The 16274-nt window shown below is 34.9% G+C and overlaps 1 protein-coding gene across 1 annotated transcript in view; it reads left to right on the top strand.

Moving 5' to 3' along the window:
• LOC136040878 (tyrosine-protein phosphatase 10D-like) overlaps window positions 1-16274 on the top strand; it is a gene marked incomplete in the record, with an annotated part of 219901 nt that overhangs the window by 147469 nt on the left and 56158 nt on the right. The window contains 3 exon segments of the mRNA XM_065725278.1: window positions 6823-7109; window positions 10162-10278; window positions 12770-13036. Coding sequence (XP_065581350.1) covers window positions 6823-7109; window positions 10162-10278; window positions 12770-13036 — 671 coding nt within the window.

Here is a 16274-nt window from a genome sequence, read left to right as displayed (position 1 = left end):
ATAGATATGAGCAATCACAATTATGTGATCTGCATGTGAACACACAAAACAAAGATATGGTAGAATTAAGGCAAAATGAATCAAATATTTATATTTATCAAAGTATTGGTCAAGTGTATAATGTGGAGCCAGTCAAGATTATAAGAGTTGCAATTATGCTGACATGACAAAAATATGATAGAAATTAGCCTACATGAAGGTGAGAGGGTCAAAAACAAAAATAAAAAAAATTCAATAGGATGGCATATATTAATCATAATGTTGGCCCAAAATATAATATGGGACCAGTCAAAATTCCATGAGCTGCAAGTGTGCAGACATAACAAGAACATTCTAGAAGCCATGCAACATGATGGTGATAGGATCACAAACAAACATAAAGAAAAATAAGTGGAAAGGCACATATTAATTAAAGGAGTGGCACAAAATATAATGTGTAACCAGTTAAAATTATGTGAGCTATAAGTATGCTGACATGACAAGAGTATAACAGAAAGCAAGCTACATGAAGGTGGTAGAATCACAAACAAACATAAAGCAATATTAGTGGGAAGGGACATATCCAAGGTATTGCTCCAAAACATAATATAGCACAAGTCAAAATTATGTGAAGACAGTGAAGAGTGAAAGAGGAAAAATGTAAGAACATAAAATAAATTCATACAGAAACAATTCAACACATTATAACAAAGTGAACTAAAATCCATCACTTTAGTTCTCTGCATTTGCAGCACACAAATCAATTTCATCCTGATCACTGAACTTAACTACTCTTCCAAACTGAGTTTTATACAGCATATCATCTTTACTGGACCAAACATTACGTAAACCAAGCTTTGACTTGGCATATGAAAGAGCTGCAAGCGTGGTTTTGCAAGCATCTCAGAAAATGGTGTCTCAGATCCTTTCAAATCCTTCTTTTGTCTGAGAAGCAGTTGGCGAATTCGTAAATTACAAAATTCTACAACTATGGGTCTGGGTTTGGCAGATGGTTTGCCAATTCTTTTGGCTGATACAACATCATACTGGGTAATTGGTATGCCAGGAAATTTCCCAGCACATAGTGACATGAACTGACTTTCAGTGTTTTCAATGGGGGTATCTTCTTTCATCCCAAAGACAATAATTTGGTTGCTCAAAGCCTGCTGTTCAAAACGGTCATTTAATCTTGCCAGGTTAGACTGGATAGGCCTGAAAGAGTTCTCAAGGTGTTTCATTGATGACCCTCGAGTAGTCAAAGAAGATTCAATTGAAAATATGCGTTTATTATAGCTTTCAAGGGTCTTATCAACTAGACTACTAAGATCTAGACTGAGGCCAGCATACACATCCTGCCTGATTGCATCCAGCTTATCTGAAGAAATAGTGACATCATGTTGAATGAATGCCTGTTCCTCTTTCATTTTGGTCACAGTCTCATCTACCTGGGTAGAGATCTTGGCCAATATGAGGTCATCAAGTAACCCTTTCACTGAAGATTTAAGGCTGTTAGGATGCAGTGAATCTGCTAACATTTTGTGTTTAATTTTTATATTATTCATGTGGTTAGTCAGCATGAGTATTTGCTCTGAAACGGATTCTGATCCTGAGTATTGGAGTGAGCTGTCTGACCTAAGTTCACGGGGTGACTTGATTTGACTTTTCATTACTTACTTAAAGTGAACAACAAGACAGGTACAGAGTAAGCAGTGGTATATGGCAGGCTGGGTATAAGGCAGGATATGGTTCACAATCTAGCAACAAATTTCAAATAACAAAGCAGGAGCAAGTTAAAATTAGCATAGGTCTCACCTGATGAGTCCCCTCTTACACCCAAGGGATAGGGCTTCTAAGTATGCCTGCCTTTATCCACTTGTAGGCAGGCAAAACCAGTACTTCGGGCTGCTTAAAGCGTTGTTGGTTATGCCAGAAGACTTCAGATTAATCCAGTTAATATTAACACGTCTTTTAAATTTTTAAATTCCTCAGCAATTCTCCATTAAATCTCTCAGTTAGTTTTCTGATTCCCCAGTCAATTCTTATTCTATGATGCCAATGAAAACTTCAATTCAGAACCTACAATTATAGCTAAGAATGTTTCCAAAAGCCGATAATTGAAAATATATTTTTGAGCTTTTGCAGCTAAATAAGTTTTGCTAATGCTTCACATGGACAGGACCAAATCTATAGTGCCAATCATCTACTTTTGTTAAAATTACATTTGGTGTCAAAGATTTCAAATTCTTTGTTGTGTCAGGACTACAAACTATAATTTTTCTGCTGGAAATTCTACCAAATTTGGTAACTAGCAGTAACCAAATAACCATGCTAAGCCACTAAACTTGAAAACAGACAGAATGAACAAGACAAAACTACCAAATCTGCTGTATCTATTACTAACAGGGGTAAAATTATAGAAAAGCTACTTGTACTATCTTGGAAAGTGACTTGGTTGGGAAAATGAAACTTTCAGGGATGGATCTACAGACTTATGGATGTCCTGGGATGACATTTTGAAGTACCTACTTCTAGTCCTTCTCTCTCTAGAAGGCAATGGCATTTGATGATGTTTAGATGGCCTTAGAGTGCACTGGCACTTGATTACAAGTATTTTCAGCTTCACAACTTTGCTGAATCCCAATTTATGAGGTTTCAAAAGTATACATACCCGTACAGTATACATACAGTATACATATTTTTTAAATTTAGAAAAAAATTGATACAGCTTAAAATTATGCTCAAATAAAAAGAATTACATTTTCAAAACCAAAGAAAAAGAAACTAAAAATTAAGAAATAGGCCTAGCTTAATGTTGTTTTTTTGCAGCAAATTTCAAATAACAAAGCAAGAGCAAGTTAAAATTGGCATAGACCTCACCTGATGAGTCCCCTCTTACACCCCAGGGGTAGGGGCTGCTAAGTATGCCTGCCTTTACCCACTGGTAGGCAGGCAAAACCAGTACTTTGGGCTGCTTAAAGCGTTGTTGGTAATGCCAGAAGACTTCAGATTAATATTAACACGTCTTTTCAATTTTTAAATTTCGCACCAAAAAAAAAGAAAAATCTCATCTTTTATTTTGGTTGAAGACAAAGAGGACTTAAAAAATAAAGATCCTGCGGGGTAATTTTTGGTCAACTGCCTTCTATCCAGTGTCCTAGCCGCAACTCTACCGGATGTAAAAACCGCATAGAGTGGCCTGGACCCTAATCCCGACTGATTAGGCCACATAGAGTGGTCTAATCATGGCCACAAATATTAATAATTACTTCTGAAAAGGCACAATATCAGTGCGAGTAGTATATCAGTAAACAGAACGTAAGTGTCAAAATTACAAGAAAGATCAATCAATTATAATTCCTGTGAGCGAATTACTAATGCTAATTCCAAAATTCGAAAACTTTTTTTTATGAAAATAAAAACCGTATTGAATAATCCTTCTCTACCATCTTTCTTGTTTTCTTTCTTGTGGGATATAAAAGATTTGTTTACAAGTTTTCTTATATTTTATCTCGCTGTGCTCGAGACAGATCGATTTTGATTTGTGAGTTTCAGTTGTCGAATTTAACATATTTCGTTTTCAAAAATGAGTCCAACCATAATGATTCCTCTAGTGGACGTTCATCCAGGATGACTCAGCTTAAGCCACTTTCTGTAATTCTACCTCCAAGATGCATAAAAGAATTTTTATGTACGATATGCGAAAGTGAAACCACAATATTTAGCTATACATTTTAGCGAGATTTTTCTACTCATTAAATCATCAAACCCTGGCTGTTCCCGCGGGAAGCTTAAAAAAGACTTAATTTTCTCTCTTCCTTGGAGAGCCTTCTGGGCTTCCGCTAATTCTTCATATCTCCTACTCTTCTTCACGCCCTTACGACAGTCTGGATTACGTTGTTTAGCCTTGAAGACGACAATATTTAAGTTTTAGGTATATCGATACCATAAAGAATCAGCCTATCTCGTCCATTATAAACTTTTTTAGTTTGTGTGGCCAAACTATTCAAAATTGGATCTTGCCATAACTTTTAGAGCTTGAATAAGTGATTCGAATAAAAGACAGAAAATTGAAGTTGACATCTACTTTCCCTGCAATCTTAGAAAAACCTTGCAACTTGTCTTGTTTTGTGCCGGAGATAGAGATATTTAGTTTTAGGGAAACTTGTATCATTAGTAACTGTAAATTTTGTTTTTTCAATCAAACGGAGCAGAATTTTTTTTATTTAATTTATTTTTTTTTTAATTAAATTCAGGAATGGAATGTGTCTAAAAACATTCTAGTGTGCTTGCTAGGAAAATGTCAAAAATAACCTCAAAAGAAATGTCATTTAATCAATTTGACAGCTCTTTGAATTTTCTGTGGTGCAACATGCTTTGATTAAACACAATTCTTGTGGTGCAACCTGCTTGTGGTGCACAATTCTGTGGTGCAGCCCACTTTGATTAAATACAATTCCTGTGGTGAAACCTGCTTTCATTAAACACAATTCCTGTGGTGCAACCTGCTTTGATTAAACACAATTCTTGTGGTACAACCTGCTTGTGGTGCACAATTCTGTGTTGCAGCCTGCTTTGATTAAACACATTTCTTGTGGTGCAACCTGCTTGTGGTGCACAATTCTGTGGTGCAGCCTGCTTTGATTAAACACAATTCCTGTGGTGAAACCTGCTTTGATTAAACACAATTCCTGTGGTGCAACCTGCTTGTGGTGCACAATTCTGTGGTGCAACTTGCTCTGATTAAACACAATTCCTGTGGTGTGACCTGCTTTGATTAAACACAATTCCTGTGCTGCACAATTCTGTGGTGCAACCTGCTTTGATTAAACACAATTCCTGTGGTGAAACCTGCTTTGATTAAACACAATTCCTGTGCTGCAACCTGCTTGAGGTGCACAATTCTGTGGTGCAACCTGCTTTGATTAAACACAATTCCTGTGGTGCAACCTGCTTTGATTAAAAACTTTGCCAACACAATTTCATTGTCTTTTCAATCAAATTTCATAATCAAATCACTAACTCTCAATAGGTTTCAATGATAAGTAGTCACCTGGGAGAATTAGCTAATGGACCTTTTGCCTTTAGACTGTCAGCCGTTGAGGCTCAAAAAATGATGTTAAGGGTATCGAATCCTCTTCAACGAAGTTGTTTATCTTTCCCTCCTTCTCTAGAGCTGTCTCATGTTTTACTTCCCATCGTCCAATGACAGTCACGAAGGCACGCAGCCAATTATTGTAAGGCTGGCACGCGGAGAACAAAATATTTGAAGAACAGCTTCATTGGGCGTTGCAGTTCGATCAGAAATGATCTGCTGGGGAAGTGAATGATCTACTTTTGTCGACAAATCAGATATTGAATTATACCCTGCACCGCGAATTTAAGAATAAAAAAAATCTTCAATGAGCTCAAATCTTTCATGTGCTTGTATATGTGTATTTTACAAAGTTTTGACTAAAGAAATCTTGGGTCCGATTTAGCTTCGCACATGGTAGATATTTAAATCCTACCCTGGGTGGCTGAATTTCTTCAGTGTGTCCACAAAGTCTCGATGCATACGATACTGGTCTCAAGACAATCCAAAATGGACGAGTCCGTCCAAACAGCAAGACTGCCAAAAGCTGATGGTGTGGTGTGGTTTATGGATAGCTCATATGCTAGGACCAACGCCGTATTTGAGGGGGGGGGGTGTTAGGGCGTTTGAATCCCCTTGAAATGTTTATCTGGCTCGTAAAAATGTCATAAAAGTGTATGTAAACAAATTTTGTATGTTTCTTTTTGTTTTGTTTTTTGTGTAACCCCCTTCCCTGTACCCCCCCCCCCCTTAAAAAAATACTGGATACGATCCTGGCTAAGACCCTTCTTCTTTGATGATCATATAGTGGTTGAGACTTATTTGAGAATAATGAGAGACAAAATAATGCCTCAAATTGAGCATCTAGGCGAAGGACTTTCAGACTGGTTTCAGCAGGATGGATCTGCATTTTGCTACAACTGTTAGAGATTGGCTGAATGGCACTTCTCCTCAGCGAATCAGAATAAAGAGGTCATTTGGAGAGGTCCTCTCGTTCACTCCGTTCTACGGTATGTTAAAAGAGAAATTTTATTGAGTTAAGATTCCAAATTTGAACCAATTGAAAGAACGCATTATCAGTCAGTATACTGAAATTAACGGCAATGTACACCTATTCAATTAAGTTTACCTGTCAGCAAGGTATATCAGAAAATGTGTTGCAAATAATTGAAATCATATTGAAAATATAATTCCCTAAACATTATAATTAAAAAAAATTGTTGTGTTCTATGAAAAATAAAATTTGTGTGGGCACCCTATATTATTACGGGTTACATTCATATGCTTCTCTGCATAGAGAAAGAAATTGAGCTGGGAGGGGGGGGGGTGAAAAGGGGTCCCCTCACCCCTTTTTTGACAAATTTTAAAATTATAGCTTAAAAATCATTTTGATAGGTATAATGTAAGTGAAACTTGTAAAACACATTTAAATTGGTGCCTGTGTCCCTACTTTTCATTCGCAGAATATTAAAAACAATCCCAACATTCTGTAAATTCTTATGGAGCCAATATTTGAATACTACTGAATAATGAAAACGTGTAATATGCAGTTGCAAAAGGATTTTTTAAGAAATGGAATCACTGACAAACACATACGTAATAACTTGTAAAGGGAGGAGGATCTGAAAAACAACCCCAAAAATAATCAAATTAGACGGAAAATGTAAGAACTTATTGAGAAAATTGTAAAAAGTCGACTTAAGGGATTTCCTTCTCCCATCCCCCGAACCTACCTGACTGGTGGCTAACTCCTACATTTTGTCTATTTGCAGATCCAGAACCTATTACCATCATCAGAGCCACAAAAATTGAAGACACTGAGATTACAATAACTTGGGATATACCACCCGGTGATTATGATGCGTTTGAAGTTCAGTATAATGACGAAAGACTCTACCAATCAATCACTACGGAGGATTCTATTTCATTTACCAGTTTAAAACCGCACAAGAACTATACCTTTACCATTGTTGTCCGTTCGGGAGCGAATAACAATGTCTTGAGGAAGTCGGTTCCTGTTTCAGAGTCTTTCACTACCTTAGAATCTACGCCTGGGAAAGTGAGTCGTTTTAATTTCTATTTAGTCTCAACATTTTTACTTTAATTTTTTTTTTTAGGTTAAAAAAAAGTTAGGTTTGGTCACCCATATTGGGCCAAACAAAAAGCACATCGACCGTAAATTAGATGGGGAGGGGGTTATAATGAAGGATTGAAAGGAAATTGGAACTTGATGAGAGTTGGTTAAGAGTGAAGCTTCGAATAAATTAAAATGGAGGAGCATGCGCAGCTGTAATGACTTTCGATGGCTTGGTGCTGCAGAGAGTAGTTAGTATTATTAGTAGCATTTCCTTTAAGCTGGTGTCAGCGTTATTATAATACTCCTTTAAACTGGCAAAAACTGGCTTGGTGTTGTAGAGAGTAGTTAGTATTATTAGTAGCATTTCCTTTAAGCTGGTGTCAGCGTTATTATAATACTCCTTTAAACTGGTAAAAACTGGCTTGGTGCTGTAGAGAGTAGTTAGTATTATTAGTAGCATTTCCTTTAAGCTGGTGTCAGCGTTATTATAATACTCCTTTAAACTGATCCCCACCAAAAAAAAAATCCATGCTTGCGATGGAAACATCTTTTGCCCAATACCGTTAGTTTCCCAGTTACAGTTCGTAGTCTTAGGTGATTAGTAACAACTTGGCCTTTTTTTCACTTTACTAATTCCTTTTAACTAGTCACTAAAGTATAACAGTTCAAAATAGGGATGAAACCTTTTAATTGACAGTCAACAGATATAAAGATTTTTAACTGGATATTTCGAACATATATACAGTGTTCATCATCAGCAGTAAAACTTTTAGTTTTACTTTTAGTTTAAGTTGAGTTTTACTGCTGATGATGAACACTGTATATGTGTTCGAAATATCCAGTTAAAATTGTTTATATCTGTTCACTGTCGATTAAAAGGTTTCATCCCTATTTTGAACTGTTATACTTTCGTCATGGAAAGGCAGTGTGGTCTTAGAGGTTATCTATAGCTAGTCACTGGATAATCCCTTTTCAAATAAATGATACTTCTTTGTCTAAATCCATTTTCTATATTAAGAGAAATTCAGTGCATAGTTAAAAAAGAAAAATAATAATAGTAGTAATAATAATTTATTTCTTACCCACAAAAACACTATAAAAGTATTCGTGTACTAAAAACTATTTGTTACCCACTAAAAACGCAAAACATGCAAAAAATGAAAAATAATGACTATAGAAAATTTGTTACGTTAAATAAACACGAAAAATTAAATAAACAAATATACATAAAATAACGAACTATAGAGAAATAAAAAAAATCAACATTAAATACACACAAGAAATGAAATTCGCAAAAAAAAGTGGGAAGCTTAATCACAAAAATTGGCACAGAGTCGGCACTCCTATCTCTTGTAATAGTAATGTAATGTAATGCACTCTATATAATGTAATGTGCGATTAATAAAATGAAGTTTTATTTAAAACGAACATAATGTGAACTATAACCTGACATTTTGTAAAAAATACTTTCCCAAATAGTGTATAGAAATTTAATTCATTGTTTGTATGGTTAAATCTGGATATTTTAACATTTTCTACATTTTAAATAATAACATCAGTAAGGTTAATATCATTATTTAAATCTCGAAAGGTATCTGGCCCTCGTTGAGTACTTTCTGGTTTTCTGCTACTGCTTTTAAGTCCTCTTGTTATTATTGGGATGTTTATAATAGAATATACACTACATCTTTTATGAATATATTCTATTATGTCAAAGATCTGGTGTATACCGCCAAAATTATGTTTTGCAATAAAGTAAAGCAAGCAGTACAGTAAAAATGGTTGCACAGAAGTTTTATAAATGTATCATTAAATAAAAAAATATATTGCTTTATCGGGGGGGGGGGGAGGAGAAAATATACGCATGTGAAGCCAAACGAAGTTAGATGTAGGAAAATCCCCCATCTGAACTCCAATATACTTATTAAACAGAAAAATATGAATCCTAGGGACAAATATTTTCGTAATTATATAAAATAGTCTTTTAGATTCACATCATTTATTCTAAAAAGAGTATATATTTTTTTTTATATGGTAATTTTTTTTATGTTTAGTTTTATGGTGTACGTTTATATCTGTGTTTGTGCTGTTGCACTGGTGATTTCTTTTTTCATATTTTATATATATATATATATAAAATTACCAACAATAAATATTTTGTACCAACAATAAATATTTTGTATATATATATATCAACAATAAATATTGTTGACAGGCCACTTAGCTTGACATAGCGAAAGACAGCTAACTGCGAAAATAGCTCCCTTAGCCCAGACAGTTGATTTGAAAAACGCCCAACACCCGACAAATCTGGGTCTGATGTCTTGTAGCGTGTGCTTCTAATGTTTAACGTCTGCTTTACTTTTTGGGTGTCAAAACAGACTTTCATGGGGTATTTATGTCTTTTTAGGCCTAATTCATAAATATTACCGACCCTGTTGCTAAATTGCTTATATTCCAGTGTTTTGTTCGTATATCTTCTATCGGCTTTCAGTTGTGCCAATCGGACATTCAACCCTAGGTACTTTCCCCCTCAAGATTTATGTATTTCCATACCTGCTCTGATGTTTTTATAAAAGCAAATAAAAAATCACTCCCCTCCTCAAGTTTTTTGAAAATGTTTTTTGTGCCTTCATTTAAAAAACTGACACTTTATTTTCGTGAATTGGTGCCCCTGTAAACTTTACCGAGATAAATTTTTGAGCATTTTAAACAATTTGATAAGACATTTACTTTTAACTAAAAGATTTAAAATATTGTTTGTTAAATTTAATGCTCGCAAATGTCGTATAGGCCACATGATCTCAAAAAGGTTTATGGGTGGACGTATGCAATTAAACATTTTAATTGCTGTTATTATTTTGGGACCGCCCATAATAAATTAAATCTATTTCCTGTACTAATCGTTTTAAATGGTCATTTGGAACTTCTCCTAAAATACGATTCAATTATTTTGCCAAGTTCTTAGAAATGTTAATATTTCTAAACAGAAATGATTTAGTGTTCTATGTCTGAAATCGGATATTTTTTCCAGGTTACTAATTTCAGGCCTGTAGATGTACAGCCGCAAGAAATCAAATTTGAGTGGGCCTTACCCTCTGATGATCAAAACGGCATTCTAGTGGGATATAGGATTACATACAGTCTTAAGGTGATTTAATTACTTTATTTTACTTTGGCTAGAAACCGGAAGATGAATTTTTTTTTTTTACTTGGTAATAAAAGAACTTGGAATTACTTACCGCTTCACTTACCACTTTAAGTTGCTTAATTACCTCTTAAGTTGACTTACCACTTTAAGTTGCTTACTTACCACTTAAGTTTACTATTACTTAATTACTTACCACTTTACAATTACTTACCGCATTTAGTTGTTTACTTACCACGTAATTTCACTTACCAATTGCTTACCTACCATTTTACAACTACTTACCACTTTAAGTTGTCGGCTTTAGCTTTCTCGACGATTTTTAGCCGGTGTTTGTCCCATCTCTGATCATGTCTGGAATTTGCTCCATGATTCCATATCCTCCTTGTTTTGTTTCTCCGCCTTTCTCCAGGTTTCCTGGTGATCTTCAACCAATCTTTATCTCCCCTTTAACGTGTCTTGGGAGCCCTCCCCTTTGCTCTAACTCCTCCTGAAGTTTTCGCTTCTCTAGAGATATAATTCCTGTCTCCAATCTACCTTCTCCTATATGTCTATAGAGTCTTCCCTAAGGCCCTAGCTCCTTGAATATTCACTCCTTGAATCTCTTCCATGATCCCATTCCCTGCTTGTTTTATTTCTCTGCCTTTCTCCAGATTTCTTGGTGATCTTTAACCAATCTTTGTCTTACCGTTAACGTCTTTTCGGATCCCTCCCCTTTGCTCGAAATCTTCCTTAAGTTTTTGCTTCTCTAGCGATATAATTCCTGTCTCCAATCTCCCATCTCCAATATATCTATAGAGTCTTCCATGATTCCATGTCCTCCTTGTTTTGTTTCTCTGCCTTTCTCCAGATATCCTGGTGATCTTTAACCAATCTTTGTCTCCTCTTTTTTAGTTTTTTTTTGTTGTTATTGAAATATATATCTAATTTAGCTCCAATAGGTGTGATAAGCTCTATTGAAATTGCTAATAAAACTACAAAAAATTAATTTTGCGGTTCAAGATAACCTTATATATAAACTGAAGTTATGAACATAAATTATATTTTGGTATGCATTTATGATCGTCCTGATCTTGTTTCTTGATCCCCCTCTTCTACAGAATTTGGAGCCTTTGTGGGGGATTAATGATTGTGCTATTGAGTTGCTTTTTGTTTTTGTTTTGTTGGTTTATTTTGTTGGTTTTTTGTTGTTTTTTCTTGTTGAAATATATATATATATAAACTACAAAAAGTTAATAAAACTAAGGATAATAAAACTACAAAAAATTAATTTTGCGGGTCAAGATAACCTTATATATAAACTGTGAACATAAATTATATTTTGGTATACATTTATGATTGTCCTGATCTTGTTTCTTAATCCCCCTCTTCTACAGAATTTGGGGCCTTTGTGGGGGATTAATGATTGTGCTATTGAGTTGCTTTTTGTTTTTGTTTTGTTGGTTTATTTTGTTGGTTTTTTGTTTTTGTTTTTTTGTTGAAATATATATATAAACTACAAAAAGTTAATAAAAATAAAAATAATAAAACTACAAAAAATTAATTTTGCGGGTCAAGATAACCTTATATATAAACTGAAGTTGTGAACATAAATTATATTTTGGTATGCATTTATGATCGTCCTGATCTTGTTTCTTGATCCCCTTCTTCTACAGAATTTGGAGCCTTTGTGGGGGATTAATGATTGTGCTATTGAGTTGCTTTTTTTTTTTTTTTTTTTGTTTTTTTTTTTTTTGTTGAAATATATATATATATATAAACTACAAAAAGTTAATAAAAATAAAAATAATAAAACTACAAAAAATTAATTATGCGGGTCAAGATAACCTTATATATAAACTGAAGTTGTGAACATAAATTATATTTTGGTATGCATTTATGATCGTCCTGATCTTGCTTCTTGATCCCCTTCTTCTACAGAATTTGGAGCCTTTATAGGGGATTAATGATTGTGCTATTGAGTTGCTTTTTGTTTTTGTTTTGTTGCTTTTTTTGTTTTTTTTTGTTTTTTTTTTTGTTGTAATATATATATAAACTACAAAAAGTTAATAAAACTAAGGATAATAAAACTACGAAAAATTTATTTTGTGGGTCAAGATAACCTTATATATAAACTGAAGTTGTGAACATAAATTATATTTTGGTATACATTTATGATCGTCCTTATCTTGTTTCTTGATCCCCCTCTTCTACAGAATTTGGAGCCTTTGTGGGGGATTAATGATTGTGCTATTGAGTTACTTTTTGTTTTTGTTTTGTTGGTTTTTGTTGTTGTTTTTTTGTTGTTGTTTTTTTTGTTGAAATAGATATATATAAACTACAAAAACATAATAAAACTAAGGATAATAAAACTACAAAAAATTAATTTTGCGGGTCAAGATAACCTTATATAAACTGAAGTTGTGAACATAAATTATATTTTGGTATGCATTTATGATCGTCTTTAGTTTGATTTTTTTTTTCTTTTATTTTATTAAGCCTTTTTTCTATGCAGGGGTCTAACGTGTCGTTTGCTAAAGAGTTTGGACCTGGCGAAGGATATGGTGTCATCACAAAACTTATTCCTGGCAAAACGTATGTCTTCCTAATGCAAGCCCGCACTAAAGTAGGGTATGGTGTGGCCACAGAGTGGGAAGAAAGTATGCCGATCTGGGCACCACCCCGACCACTTTCATCACACGTGCCTGTTCAACTTGCAAAAACAACAACGACAATCAGTATAAAATTCGATAGGAAATTCTTCAACGATGCTCACGGACAGGTTGGTGCTTAAACTTTCGTTATTCCCTCTTTTATACCCTTTTATTTGCTCCCTTTTTCTTATACTCATGCTTTTTTAGCAGCTTTTATTGCCAAATGGATTAGAAATGAATATAAAGTTTAGAACCTGCTTTTTATAATAAAAAAAAAAATGTCTTTTTGAGAATGACTAATTTTCTGGATAAAACAAACTACAAAATTTTTCAGTTGCTAACTCAGTGCGATGAGATGGTTGCAATATTTATTTATTTTTTCATTAACATAACAATTTTTTTTTTTTTTTTTAGGGATCTTAATGCTGAAAAGAGTGAAATGATTATACTAATAAGGAGGAAATTTGCATATTTTGACGTGTTTTTTCCCAGAATTTTTAAGAGTAAATCCTTAGAAAGGTGTTAAGGGGAGGGATTCTGAGGTTTTGGCTGACACCTCTTATTGTACATATCACAGTAGGTTCATAGCAGTAGTACCCTCTTTTAAAAAATGGGAAGGAAGAATTGAATATAAATTCGAAACATATTTCATAAAAGATTTATTCTTTTCGCATATCATTCATCTTGCAAATAATTACCTTTTGGAAACTGCAATGGAAACCCATTGGAAAATAAATGCTGATGTCTTTACAAAATTATTTATACTCCCTCTCTTTTTTCATTCAATTCTTTACTTTCTCTTCCTGCTTCAGTTTCTAAGGCACTTGGTATTAATCAAGTGACATATAGCAATAGCAAATTTTGTCTGTCTGTTGGTCCCGGTTTTGCTACTTTAGGCACTTCCAGGTAAGCTAGGACGACGAAATTTGGCAGGCATATCAGGGACCGAACCACATTAAATTAGAATTAGTTATTAAATTGGTTATTAAATTTAATTAACATTAAACTAGTTTTCCCGATTTGACCATCTGGGGGCCGGTTAATCCGGAAAAAATAGAAAAATGAAGTATTTTTAACTTACGAACGGTTGATCAGATCTTAATGAAGTTTGATTTTTGGAAGGATATCGCGTCTCAGAGCGGTTATTTTAAAATCCGACCGGATCTGGTGACATTTGGGGGAGCTGGGAGGGGGAAACCTTAAATCTTGGAAAACACTCAGAGTGGAGGGATCGGGATGAAACTTGGCGGGAAAAATAAGCACAAGTCCTAGATACATGATTGACATAACCGGAACGGATCCGCTCTCTTTGGGGTAGTTGGGGGGGGGGCTAATTCTGAAAAAATGAGGTATTTTTAACTTACGAACGGGTGATCGGATCTCAATGAAATTTGATATTTAGAAGGATATCGTGTCTCAAAGCTCTCATTTTAAATCTTGACCGGATCTGGTGACGTCGGGGGGAGTTTGAGAGGGGAACCTAAAATCATGGAAAACGCTTAGATTGGAGGGATCGGGATGAAACTTGGTGGGAAAAATAAGCAGAAGTCTTAGATACGTGACTGACATAATTACAACGGATCCGCTCTATTGAGGGGGGGGGGAGGGTTAATTCTGAAAAATTAGAAAAAATGACGTATTTTTAACTTACGAAGGAGTGATCGGATCTTCATTAAACTTCATATTTAGAAGGACCTCGTAACTCAGATCTCTTATTTTAAATCTCAACTGGATCCAGCGTCATTGGGGGGGGGGGGGACTGGAAATCTTATGAAATACTTAAAGGGGTGATGAAACACGATGAAACTGGATGGGAGGAATAAAAACCTGTCTAAGAGATTTGAATGACATAACCGGACCCGATCTGCTCTCTTTGGTGGAGTTTGGGGGGGGGGGTAATTAGGAAAAATGAGGTATTTGTAACTTACGAATGGGTGACCAGATCTTAATGAAATTTGATATTTAGAAGGACCTTGTGCTTTGAAGCTCTAATATTAAATTCCTACCAGATCCTGTGACATTGGGGGGAGTTGGAGGGGGAAACTGGAATTCTTGGAAAACGTGAAAATTGGGGTATATTTATTTTATGAATAGGTGGTAGGATCTTAATGAAACTTGATATATATAGAAGGATCTTATGTCTCAGATTCTCCATTTTCGACTCGAATTGGATCCGGGGACATAGGGGGTTGGAGGAGGGAAACAGAAATCTTGGAAAACGCTTAGAGTGGAGAGATCGGGATGAAACTTGATGGGAAGAATAAGTACAAGTTCTAGATACGTGATTGACATAATTGGAACGGACCCGTTCTCTTTGGAGGAGCTGGGGGGTGTTAACTTGGAAAAATAAAAAAAATTGAGGTATTTTTAACTTAAGAACGGATGACCGGATCTTAATAAAATTTGATATTTAGAAGGAATTTATGTCTCAGAGTTCTTATTTCAAATCCCGACCAGATATGTTGACATTGAGGGGAGTTGGAGGGGGAAATCTTGGAAAACGCTTGGAGTGGAGGAATTGGTATGAAGCTTGGTGGATAGAATAAGCAAACGTCCTTGATAAGTGATTGACGTAACCGTACTGGATTCGCTGTCTTTGGGGGAGTTGGGGGGAGGGGTTCAATGATTTGGCGAGTTTGGTGCTTCTGGACGTGCTAGGGCGATGAAAATTGGTAGGCGTGTCAGGGAGCTGCAGAAATCGACATGATAAAGTCGTTTTCCGAGATTCGACCATCTGGGGGGCTGAAGGGAGAGGAAAAATTAGAAAAAATGAGGTATTTATAACTTACGAGAGGGTGAACGGATCTTAATGAATATTGATATTTAGAAGGACATCGTGACTCAGAGCTCTTATTTTAAATCCTGACCGGTATTAAGCCTCTGATTTTCCTTTTAAATCAATATATTGATTCTTAGAATTTTATTAGAGCTCATACCATATGAGCTCTTGGCTCTTAGCTCTTCTTGCGTCGTCACAAGTGCCATATGAGCTCTTAGCTCTTGTTTATTCCCCTTCTTGTTGCTAAGTGTCAAAATTCATTTAAAAACAACTTCTGAGTGAAGATGTACACGCTGGAATTCTGCTAGTGAAAGCTTTCCAGTTCCAGATAATTTGTGAATGCACCAGAGTATGTAGAATTTTTGAGGGTAAATCCTTAGAAAGGCGAGTTTTCAAGATGGAAAAAGCTCGTTAAATTTTTTCCATGGCCTTATAGATAGTAGACTATCTGAGTTACAATCTTTGGCAAAAGTGAACTTAAAAATATCATACTAATATTGTATTTCTTTAGTTTTAATTTTTATACTCTTTTATACTACTTTACTGTCATTAAATTTACTAGTACATTATCATATCTCTTTCAGAAA

The sequence above is a fragment of the Artemia franciscana genome, chromosome 21 (genome assembly GCF_032884065.1).
Source record: "Artemia franciscana chromosome 21, ASM3288406v1, whole genome shotgun sequence".
Taxonomy (NCBI): Eukaryota; Metazoa; Arthropoda; class Branchiopoda; order Anostraca; family Artemiidae; genus Artemia; species Artemia franciscana.
The sequence above is the reverse complement of the archived record's forward strand: the minus strand, read 5'-3'. Positions and strand labels throughout refer to the sequence as shown.